This window comes from Phyllobates terribilis, unplaced genomic scaffold, assembly GCF_046119375.1.
Source record: "Phyllobates terribilis strain yellow unplaced genomic scaffold, ASM4611937v1 Scaffold_5__5_contigs__length_657084704, whole genome shotgun sequence".
NCBI classification, from domain to species: Eukaryota; Metazoa; Chordata; class Amphibia; order Anura; family Dendrobatidae; genus Phyllobates; species Phyllobates terribilis.
In genome coordinates, this window is record NW_027362765.1 from 245,436,445 (window position 1) to 245,449,307 (window position 12,863).

The following is a 12,863-nucleotide window of genomic DNA, read 5'->3' on the forward strand; positions in this document are numbered from 1 at the left end:
TCGCCCATTACGGCTTCTTGATCCAACTCATCATACTCTGGCTGCAATGCCTCCTCTTTAATTCTCTGCAGAGAGCGTTGCAAAAGACAGACAAGTGGGATGCTGACGATAATGATGGCGTCATCGCCACTCACCATCTTGGTGGACTCCTCAAAGTTTGTCAAGATGGTACATATGTCAGACATCCAGGTCCACTCCTGAGGTCTTATGTGTGGAGTCTGACCAGAATATTGACGGCCTTGGTGCAGCTGGTACTCCACAACTGCTCTATTCAGCTCACAAATCCTTTGCAACATGTGGAGGGTAGAGTTCCAACATGTGGGGACATCACACACCAGTCGGTGTGCCGGAAGCTGCAAACGCTGCTGCAACACAGCAAGGCCGGTGGAAGCTGTAGCCGACTTCCAAAAATGAGCTGACAGGCGGCGTACTTTGACGAACAGATCTGGTAACTCGGGGTACGATTTAAGAAACCGCTGAACCACGAGGTTAAGCACATGAGCCAGACATGGTACGTGTGTGATCTCGCCTCGCCTCAGAGCCGCCACCAGGTTACGGCCATTGTCACACACGACCATGCCTGGATGTAGGTTCAGCGGTCTCAGCCACAGATCTGCCTGCTCTTTCACAGCTGTCTACAACTCACGAGCAGTGTGAGGTTTATCACCTAAGCTTTTGAGTTTCAGCACAGCCTGTTGCCGCTTGGCTGAGGCAGTTTTGCTGTGCTTCCAGCTTGTAACTGATGTGGTGATATCTGAGATGGAGGCTGAACATGAGGAGGAGGATGATGCGCAGGAGCTGTACACTGTGGGGGCAACTCTGACTGACATAGGGCCCGCAATCCTTGGTGTGGGGAGGATGTGTTCCGTCCCAAGGTCCAACTGGGTCCCGGCTTCCACTATGTTTACCCAGTGTGCCGTCAGGGAGATGTACCGTCCCTGGCCAGAAGCACTTGTCCACGTGTCCGTTGTCAGGTGGACTCTCCCAGTAACTGCGTTGTTGAGGGCACGGCAGATGTTTTGGGACACGTGCTTGTGTAGTGCGGGGATGGCACACCAGGCAAAATAGTGTCGGCTGGGGACCGAGTTCCGAGGGATGGCCACCGCCATAAGGTTGCTTAAGGATTCCGTCTCTACCAGCCTAAAAGGCAGCATTTCCAACGCAAGCAGTCATGAAATGTGCAAATTTTGGACTGTGGCCTGTGGGGCGTTGGCTGCGAATTTGCACTTTCGTTCAAAGGTCTGGGATATGGACAATTGAACGCTGCGGTGGGACGTGGGCGTTGATGCTGTTTCTTGAGAAACTGCCATAACAAGTGAAGACTGAGAGGAGGGGGCATCTTTGCATGCAGTATGGACAGGGGATTGCCTTGCACGCACAACAGGGGGTTCTCTTACATGCACAAGAGCGGAAGAAGCAGTGGTGACACCCGCTGACACTGGTCGTGGACCCTGGGGTTCGCCCCACAAAGTTGGGTGCTTTGCTGCCATGTGCCTGATCATGCTGGTGGTGATCAGGCTGGTAGTTTGGTCACCCCTGCTGATGCTGGCATGGCAGGTGGTACAAGTGGCCTTTTTGGGGTTATCAGCAGAGTCTTTAAAAAAATTCCAGACTCTGGAAGACCTACCGGTTGTACTGGCAACGTCTCTCGTGCTGGTGTTACGGGGAACTGTTGCCCGCCTTCTGTGTGCGGCCACCACACTGCTTCTTACTGCCTGTTAGGGTACTTGGCCTCCCTCCCCCTGTGTGCTGCTGGCCTTGCTCTGCGTGTCCTCCTGCCACGTTGGGCCAGCTACTAGATCATCCACCACCTCCTCCTCTTCCACTTGCGCACCACGATCCTCCTCCTCACTTCGTGGCAATTGTGCTTCGTCATCGTCCACCTCTTGTGACAAATTGCCAGCGTCGACTTCCTCTGGCCGTGGCTGTTGAAATATTTGGGCATCGCTACATGGGATCTCCTCTTCCACCACTTCAAGCGGAGCAGGCGAGGGGCACAAATATGGAAATTGACCAGTGAACATGAACAACTCTTCAGAGTGTCCAAGTGTGGGATCAGTTGCTGTCTGACGACACTCGGCATGGTGGGAGGAAGGAGCATCAGGGTGAGGATGAGTATGCGGTCGAGACTCACGGCTACTAAAACTTGACCGTGTGGAAGACAGACCGGAGGTGGTGGTGCCAAGGTAACTGGAAGTATTATCTGCTATCCAATTAATAACCTGTTCACACTGATCAGTTCGCAATACTGGTGTTGTAGTGTGCTTCCCTAGTAATTCGGTCAAGAAGTGGGAGCGAGAAGATGTGGCTGTTGGTTGTGGCACATTTTCACCTTGGCCACGGCCCCGTCCTGTACACGCACCATCACCAGAACGTCCAGTTCCATGTCCCTTGCCACGCGCCTTGCCCATTGTAAAGGAAGTAAAATAGCTTACACTCGCACTATCAATGGAAAAGGGTAATAAAAAGTAGATTAGAACCGTGGAAGAGGAAAACCACAGTTCTATTTCTCTGGCCTACACCAGAATCTTTTAAACAGATCTATTTGTGTCTGAACAGTCAGCGAGACACTATTACTGTTTTTTTTTTACGGAAAAATGGCCAAAAGTTGGATAATACAGAGATTTGAACCGTGGAACTGCAAAACCAAAGTTCTAGTTCTCTGGCCTACACCAGACTCTTTTAAACAGATATATTGGTGTCTGAACAGTCACAGACACACTCAATTTTTTTTTTTTTTTGGGGGGGGGGGGGGGAGACCAAAAGGTTAATAAGACGCGTATTTGTACAGTCTGACTGAGGAAAAATAAATAAATACAGGATTTAGATGAAAAAAAATGGACTTTTCCTGGCCCCTGAGACCAGGGGATAAGTCTAGCAATTTGACCAGCAGGAGCACACAGGACTGTAGTGCAGGGTTTGCTGGTATAACCACTGCGTCTCCTATACAGCCTGCCTGCCTGCCTGATGTCTGGGATGGATATTAGTCCTGAGAAGGACTGTTTGTTTGTTTGGCAGGCTTTAGAGACCCTACACTAACTATTTCACACTGTATATCTCTCCCTAACTCAGCAGCACCGACCCTACACTGTCTGATCCCGGGCGACTGTGTCCAAGATGGCGGCGCCCAGTTTTAAATACTCGAGGTGACGCTGTGCGGCCAGCCAATCACTGTAATGCCCGCAAACAACATGGCTGTGGCATTACAGTGACTGGCTGACAATCCCTGCATGTTCATTGTCTCTGTAAAGAGCGCCAAACGTGCAGGGCGGGCGGAGACCCGAGCTCCCGCCCGAGTAACCCGGAAATGCTCGGTGTTTGCCAAACATCCCGAGTAGTGAGATGCTCGGGCGAGTACCAAGCAGTGTCGAGCATGCTTGCTCAACACTAGTAATGATAACACATTGTGATCACAAGTTATTATCCCTCTTTTTACAGTCCTGCTCATTATTATTGGCACCCATGAACTTTAAGTACATAATGTTGAATATCACCTGATAAAAATGAATTAAGTGAAAAAGTTTTTTTGTGTAGAGCACTCGTGTTATATACAAAAGTGCAAATGATAAACAATAATTTAAAATTAAAAATAATGGGAGGGAAAAATAGAAAATCCTAAAGCTTGCTGTGACACTGGTATTTGCACCCTTTACATTAATTTAGTATGGAAACACATTTTGACTTGCCTGTGGTAAATCACAAGAGACTCTCCTGTGATTAATTGTCGGTGCCCATGCGACATGAATTAGCCAATTAATGATGACTTCAGTGTTTTAAAAAGTCACATGGTAGACCCTTATCCTTTGTCACAATGATTAAGGCAAAGGAGCTGTCTGAGGACATCAGAACTGCTATTATTAGCAAGCACTAGACTTCCAAAGGGTATAAGGCCATCTCCAAAGACCTTGGTAGCCCAATTTCAACAGTGCGCATTGTTATTAAGAAGTTTGCCAAGCATGGAATTATCAAGAACCTTCCTGGATATGAGGGAAAGAATAAAATTGATAAGAGATGTCTTCGTAGGTTGGTCCGAATGGTGGAAAAAACACCATATCAAACATCCAAAGACCTGAATGCCAACCTGGAACAGTCTGGATGGTTTCAACAAGTAGAGTATGCTGCACACTAAACCGAGCAGAGCTTTATGGGCTAAGGCCAAAGAAGAAACCATAGCTGAAGAAAAGACATAAAAAGGAATGACTGATCTTTGCCAAAGAGTACCTTGACAAGCCACAATCCTTCTGAGAAAATGTTTTGTGGACAGAGGAAACAAAAATAGAGCTTTTTGGCAATGCTAAGCAACAGTTTGTTTACAGATGCCGCAATGAAGCTTATAAGTAAAAGAACACCTTACCAACAGTCAAGCATGGTGGAGGATCCATAATGCTGTGGGGTTGCATTGCTGCGTCTGGTACTGGAGGCCTTGACCGTATCACAGAGATCATGAAATCAGAGAATTATCAAGAGATTATAGAGTGAAATGTCCTACCCAGTCTAAGAAAACTTGATTTGAGTCGAAGATCATGGTGCTCCAGCAAGGCAATGACCCAAAGCACACATCCAAAAGTACACAGGAATGGTTGAAAAATAAAAAATGGACTGTTTTAAAATGACCTCAATCCCATTGAAAGTTGTAGCATCGGCGTCTCTGCCTCCTGCTGCTGCTGTGGCTCGCACTGCGTTCAGCTTCCCGGGCACTATGCTTAGGGCTCGCGCTCCCTCCCTCTTAAAGGGGCCACACGCGCCATCTTAAAGAGTCCCCGGCCAACGGCCGGAGGACTTCCCCTTTATAAGGCACCTCCTCCAAAACCTGGAGGTGCCTGTGCAAGGTTGTTGTTTGTGTGCTAACACTTTCCTCAGCCCTCAGGTCCCACTGCCTGTCAGTCCTGCCCACCAGTCTGCCTGTCAGTCCAGCCCATCAGTCTGTCTTCAGCCGTGCCCATCAGCCTGCTTACCTGGAGCACTTGCCAGTTACCTGCCGTGCCCGCCAGCCTGCCTACCTGGAGCACCTGCCAGTTACCTGCCGTGCACGCCAGCTTGCCAACCCGGAGCACCTGCCAAGTAACCTGCTGTGCCCACCAGCTTGCCTACCCAGAGCCCCTGTCTGGCTATCCACCGTACCCGCCTGCTTACCGACTCGGACCACCCGCCAGCCTTCCTGCCGTGCTCATCTGCTGTACCGGTCAGCTCCTGTGATCTGACCCGTGGGAGTCACCTGCTCTCACACAACGTCGGTCCCAGAGTGGCACCTGGTTCACCTGCCCGGTCCCTCCCTGGTTCACGGAGTCGACTAACCCGCTGTGTGACCTGGGTCGGTCCGAGTGGGCACTTAGTCACGCCCCTCTGGTCCCTCCTTGCACCGAAGCACAGAGGTTCCACCACCTGGACCTGTAACAAAAGTCTTTGGGGTGAGCTGAAATCTGCCATTGGGAAAAAGAACATTCAAGAGCTTGAACAAACTGCAAAGGAAAAGCAGGAGAAATTTCCAGCTGAGAAGTGGAAGAAGCTTATAGATGGCTACAAAAAAACGTTTGGACACTATCAGCAATGCCAAAGGGTGTGCAACCAAGTATTAATTAGGGGTGCCTTTATTGCTGCACATGCTGTTTATTCTGTTTCTACTTTGAAATTGCAACATGGAAGTTGAAAAACAATGTTTTATTGTTGGATTGCTTTGGACCACTAATTAAAAATTCCTGGGGATATAACTTTTGTACATTTCCATTTATTTTTGAAGATATTGTACAGTCTATGAAAAACATGAAGGGGTGCCAATAACGATGAGCAGGACTGTATACTCCCAAAAATCATGTTTGCTTTTGGAGCTCCTGCCTGACATTGAGTACTGCTGCTCAGCTTACCTGTATCCAGAATGCCCAAGTCCTTCTCCTTTTCTGTAGTCCCGAGTATACTCCCATTTAACGTAAATGCAGTACTAGGATTACTCTGTACTAGGTGCCTTACTCTACATTTATCAACATTAAACCTCATCTGCCAAGTGTTTGTCCATGCAGACATCTTATCCAGATAGGTCTGTAATATTATACAGTCTAGATCTGTTGATATTATCCTATAAAGTTTTTGTCACCAGCAAAGACTAACACTTTACTCTTAATCCTATCCAAAAGGTTATTATTGAGATTTAAAAATTGGTCCTGACACTGACCAAGACCCCACCCCCTATTGCTGACTATATCCAATTTAGAGAATGTACAATTTAGAGAATGTACTATTTACAATTACTCTTTGATTCAACAATAATTAATTCCCTAATTTGTGACAAGGATAGTGTATAAAATGATAATTTTCGAAAGAGATCGATATAAAGTGCAAATAGCATATACCTAGTGTATATATAGTTTAAATCTGTATTTAACTTTCACTGTCCGTTTTATCTTTAGTCAACACAAAATTTAGGATGTTAAAGCAAACTGATTGGACATATATGAGATATGTTAGTCTTTGCATTGGAAATCTGATAAAATGGATTTTCTGGTAAATGTCATGATATGTTTCATAAATAATCTCTTATCCTTTGCCTGTAGGATTTTCGTCCTGGGGATCGGATTTTTTACTCTTTGCTTCCTGATGACCTCACTCGGTGGACAGTTTTCAGCCAAGCGGCTAGCAGATTCTCCATTTACTATCAGAACAGAAGGTTAGCCCTTTACAAAAAACATGTTACTGGGATCCAAATATAGATCTAGTTAGTAATGTTATATAATATTGTCAAATAAAGCAAGACTTCATCCATTGGACAGTTATGGGGGATTGGATAACTGGGATTACTAATTACGAGAACAGAGGTCCTCGAGTCTTCATTGTGATTGGAGCATAGGTCGCATATGCTTTCTTTGGCTTAATATATACTCTATGGCACTAATGGAGCCAAGTGCCCTGCGTTATGTTCGTTAGTCAACGATTGGAGCTGTAGCGAATATTTGCCACCTGCACTTCTTTCACAGTCCAAGTAGTCAGACCCTTTCCTCTGGACAGTTGATAACTTTTTATTTTTTGACAACCCTTTTAAATTATAAACTTTCCAACTTCAGCACTAGAGAGGGCATGGGAGCTTTATTGTATACTAGTATACATTGAACTTAAAAGGGTGGTCCATTACCTAGACAACCCCTTTTTAAAATAAGTAGACCCTATTGTAAAATAAAAATAAAATATACTCACCTCCTGCACCGACACCATTCCAGCGATGTTGGCCCCAGCTCTCATGACATTGTTATACCTTGTGATCTCTGCAGCCAATAAGTTGCCAATGTTGTTCAGACAACCATTAATAACCTCATTGATCCAAGGTGCATAAGTGTGGGGATTTCTGTGCTTGGCACTTATACTCGATCCTGAATAAATCAAGATGTTTTGAAAATTTTCATTTCATTTTTTTCACTATTTTCATATACGCAACATGTCTATACATGTCCTGTAATTTCCACAACGTCACAACTTTTCCTTCTTGGTCCAATAGTAGATTCATATGCACCATTGACCAAACTTGTGCTTAGCTCGGCAGGGCCTCTCACCAGGTCCAAAAACAACGTAGAAAATTCAGAGATGCCGATGCACCAAAACCGCAGGTTCTTGATAAAAAGTTTGAACTTTATTCCATATTATTTAAAACAGGAAGACAAAACAGGCAACGTTTTGGCCATAATTGACCTTTCTCAAGCCTACAACATACAGCTTTTTCTCTTTAGGCTTGAGAAAGGCCAATTATGGCCAAAACGTTGCCTGTTTTGTCTTCCTGTTTTAAATAATATGGAATGAAGTTCAAGCTTTTTATCAAGAACCTGCGGTTTTGGTGTCTCGGTTTCTCTGAATTTCCTTCTTGGTATTGCAATTTCAGTATTATAGGGTATATATACAATGTGTTAGTGTGTATAACTATATGCCTTTGTGAGTCTGCATGTGTGTATTGGGTTGTATTGATCACTGAGAATATTTACTATATGTATCTTAACAGTGCCATCAAGAAACTGAACCAGCATAACTATTTTTTCTGCATGTGTCATAAAAAGCAATCATAAAAATTTGTGACCATGAAATTGCATTGTCAATCCCACTAGGACGTTGCTGGTATAAAATGTGATTTTAATCTTAGGGCAAATATCTGAAAGTTAATTTTTCTTTGAAAAATTGAGCAGCCAAATTACAGCAATTTTCCGGCTGTGGGAAGTGATTGGAAATGTGTATGTGCAGACAAACATCAGACGTACGTAATAACATAGCAGTGGGAGAATCTAGCATGGGATATGCAACAGGAAAGAAAAAACTAAAAGGATGAGGAATATTTTTGGATGACGTTACGCAATTATTTACTGATGGACACACAATGGAGAGTGGATCTGGGAGAAAATATTTAACTCAAGGTCTCTGGTGATTATTTTAAAATGTTTGCAATTGCACGGACAAAAAACACTGAATGTGGGCGCAGGCTGAAATAGAAAATTTGTGACCACTGGGAGAGTTTCAAAGGATCAAGTGTTCAGAGGTGACATTAATGGGTGTTCATATTTTGGGAGGACTAACCAGTGTCATAGTTATGTTTTTTTTTGTAAATTTCCTAGCTAGGTCCTCATAGCTTGTTGGAGGCCTGCCCAGAACCCAGCATATGGGGCACATGCTCCTTAATCCCCTGTAGTTACACCCTTGTGGCTACCATTTCCATAGTAACTACCAACATATAGAGCATGTACTTACAGCTTAATTACTAAAGACACACCAGAACTATATATACTGCCCGAAGAAAAAATAGATGCACATATTGTCTTAAAATGAATACATTTATTTAAGATAAATAGTTAAACATATATATTCACCTGAGAAATGCAATGCAGGACCACATGGTACATCAACATAGTTAAATGTTACACTGCTATGAGCTATGTAGCTTGAAAAGAAATGTAAATCATAGAGATAGATGTATGCCCCCTGATGAAGCAAAGAGTGAAACGTGCGTTGGGGCATTAGGATCACACACCACTTGAGTCTGCAACAATATGTAAGTCTTTTATTTTTTTAGTATCTATCATTTAAAGCAATTAATGCTAGTAACTTAAATAAGGCAGTATTTTTCTCTGTGTAATGCAAATATCTATATGATAGTGAAAGGGCAGACACGCGGGTGAGGCATACATCTATCTCTATGGTTTACATTTATTTTCAAGCTACATAGCTCATAGCAGTGTAACATTTCCATAGTGTAGGCAAGCAGAAAACAATGTCACATTCCAACATAACTTTTAATCAAAAACTCTAGTGTAAGTTATATAAACAATATTGGTTAGACCAAAAGATACATCTGAACACAGCGTAAATGGAATCCAGAATAAGAACCTACATTGATGTGCAAAAGAATAACTGGAGTGGTCCTTCACACTGGTCTGGTTGAGTTTCACCTTGTTCCCCCGGTGGGGTTCAGGAGTGCATTATGAGGTGGGGGTGTCAGTGCCTTAAAAGTCCTTATGATCAGATACTCCATTGTCCCTAATGTATTTTTATCATCTAGCACTACCACTAAAGCACCCAGAAGAATTTGCTCCCAGATTTACAATGGCAGTACCACACTACCCCTAAACAAAAATCACCTTAGCATGCTCATAAGATTACATTAATGACATTAATGATGGGAGTCTATGAGTTCGGAGAAATATTGAGACTCATAGCTATGCTTTTAAATACTGTAGCTAAGTCATCTAGGTTCAGACCAGGTTCCCTGCACATGGGCCACAAACTCCATAGCCTCCTCTAGTTTTTCCCAGGGCTGCCAACCATCCCGAAATTCCTGGACAGTACCTGAAAATTAATATCCAAAGACTGATCGTCACTTCGAAACAGAAAACAGGTGTGTACAGGTGCTTACTAAGAGTAGCCATCTCCATATACAGTATAACTAAAAAATAAAGTAGCACTCTGTAGGGCTATAGCATGGAAACATGAAATATATGACATTTGAATTGCATTACTGCTCTAGAAAATAGGAAAAATTGAAAAGACTTAGCACATAAATTGGCCAATTCATGTATGCCCTGTAGCCACGGTAAGGCGATTGTCTCTGCTGGGACCTATCCTAATGTGATTCCTCCCATGGGCTATGGGTAGGTAGGATCCTGCTATGAGTAAAACCACCAGACGCTGATGGGTGGAGTGCTCAGTGAGAGAACCTGTATATTCAGATATCAAAAGACTGACCGTCACTTCCAAACAGATTGTAGTCATTGAATTGGAATCTTTACTGTTTACATCCACAGGATGGAGGTTTGTCCTGGTAATGTGATATATACAGCTCTCTACACTTACAGCACTCACAAGTAATGATCTGTCTACCTGTGTGAATCACATGATCAGACCAGACGCTATTCCTCTGGAAGTATCCAATGAAGCTTCCAATTTAATGCCTAGAAGTAGAAACCTTAAAACCATGAGATGATAAAGAAGGTATGTCAGAAACTGAAACTTTATATTATACATTAATATAACCTGTCAGCAGGTTTTTGCTATGTAATCTGAAGACAACATGCTGTAGGGGTTAATACACAGATTTCAGCAATGTCTCTCTTATCAAGCTCCTTGCTGTTGATAACTTGCAATGATTGTTTTAGCACCAGGTGCTTATCATTGCTGGACTAGAGCAGTGCTAGCCTCCTGGTCTGACTCGCCCCCTCCTGTGATAGGCACCTCACTGACTATAGACAATGTATATACAGGGCCTGGTGTGGGCGGGGCTAGCTTTCTCAGCTCTGATTCATTCTAAATCTGAAAACGCTGATTGTGTCAGAACGGCTGTACCCAGTAAACTAAGTGATACGTCATTGGATTCAGCTTCTCTTTGCCTACATTATGCTGCTCTCAGATGAGATAGCAAAAACCTGCAGACAGATTCCCTTTAAATATGCTTTATTTGTTGCAATCGGAATGCCCCTTTAACCATTTACGACCTTAGACGTATGAGTATGTCCAAGGTCGTATCCCTGCACACCATGTGGACTCCAGCCCTGAGCCCACATGTTTTCAGGCACATGACAGCTGATCTGCACAGCTGTCATGTGCCCCTAACAGCCGCGGGTGGAATCGTGATCCAACCGCGGCTGTTAACATGTTAAACACCGCTGTCAAACTCTGACAGCTGCATTTAACATGCACGTGCTAGAAGTGCGTCACTAATCCCACCCATTGTTGCACGTGTCACATGACCGCGGGTCACTGATGGGTTGGCATGACAACCCGGAGTCTGAAGGAGACCCCTGCAGTTGTCATTGCAGGGTTCCTATGAGCGCCGCCCAGCGGTCGGCGCTCATGGCAAGTGAGCATTTTTGCTGCACACAGCGATTGGATGATTGCAGCTTCTAGTCTCCCATGGAGACTATTGAAGCCAGTGAAAAAAACAATGTTTTTAAAAATAGAAAAAAAATGTAAAAGCTATAAAAGTTCAAATCACCTCCCTTTTGCCCCATTCAAAATAAAACAATAATAAAAAAAAAAAATTACACATATTCGGTATTGCCGCATTCAGAATCGCCCGATCTATCAATATAAAAAAATAATTAATCCGATCGGTAAACGGCGTAACAAGAAAAAAATCAAAACACCAGAATTACGTTTTTTGGTCGTCACAACATTGCAATAAAATGCAATAACAGGTGATCAAAAGATTGTATATACCCCAATATGGTATCAATAAAAACGTCAGCTCGGCGCACAAAAAATAAGCCCTCACCCGGCCTCAGATCCCAAAAAATCGAGACTCTACGGGTTTCTGAAAATAATGATTTTTTAATTTTTTTCTTTGCATTTTTTTTCACCACTTAAATAAAAAAAAACCTATACATGTTTGGTATCTACGAACTCGTAATGACCTGGAGAATCATAATGGCAAGTCAGTTTTAGCATTTAGTGAACATGGTAAAAAAAAAAGCCAAACAACAATTGTGGGATCGCACTTTTTTTTGCAATTTCACCCCACTTTGCTTTTTTTTCCCCCTTTTCCAGTACACGATATGGTAAAACCGTTGTTCAAAAGTACAACTTGTCCAGCAAAAAGCAAGGCCTTACATGGTCATATTGACTGAAAAATAAAAAAGTTATAGCTCTGGGAAAAAGGGGAGCAAAAAATGAAAACGCAAAAGCGGAAAAACCCAAGGTGGTAAAGGGGTTAAGGTGAGATTGTACTTTAAACATTGAAGACCTGAAAGTGTAAAATATAGGGATATGTAATGTTAATCAGCATTACATTTGCTTCTGTAATAAATGAAGAAATAGTCCATCTATTCCATTTTTATGGCAGTGCCATATGTTCATAAGTTGAGGCCAGCAGTCACTGTAGAAATAGCCTGAATAAATATCGGAGTAGGGCAAACTGCTCTTGATCTGCCGAAAAACCTGTGCTGAGTCAGAAGCCCATGGGACGCTGTAGGTTCACTTGCATATTTCAATTCCTTCAATCCTAGTAAATTTATACTAATACCTGAGGGTTAAATTGATTTGGGCTATTTTTGTTGTTAATGATGTGGCCCTCCCGGACATTAACTGCAAATTCCTTTAGAACGATACAAATGTCAGCTGAAAACAAATGTGGTACTTTTTGTGCATGAAAGAAATCTACATTATTCAGTTTGTGCGACAAACCAGAATCCAGTACTACGTATAAAGATGAACAAAACACTGGAGGCGTAACTATAATTTCTAGAACCCCATAGCACTGCTCCAAATCTATTGCCATCCCCAGTGAAATTCTGAATTTCTACAGCATCCACTAGGGGGAGCCCTCTGCATACAGATTTGTACATTTCCTTTTTTTACTAGCTGTATAAATCCATTAGGAGATCCTGCCTAAAATAGTGGCAGCATGCTGA

The 12,863-nt window shown here is 43.3% G+C and overlaps 1 protein-coding gene across 1 annotated transcript in view; it reads left to right on the forward strand.

Annotated features, from left to right (window-relative positions):
- MGAT5B (alpha-1,6-mannosylglycoprotein 6-beta-N-acetylglucosaminyltransferase B) overlaps window positions 1-12,863 on the forward strand; it is a 145,929-nt gene that overhangs the window by 41,729 nt on the left and 91,337 nt on the right. Inside the window, exon 3 of the mRNA XM_073683975.1 lies at window positions 6,546-6,658. Within this exon, the coding sequence (XP_073540076.1) occupies window positions 6,546-6,658 (113 nt within the window). The remainder of the gene's footprint in view (window positions 1-6,545; window positions 6,659-12,863) is intronic.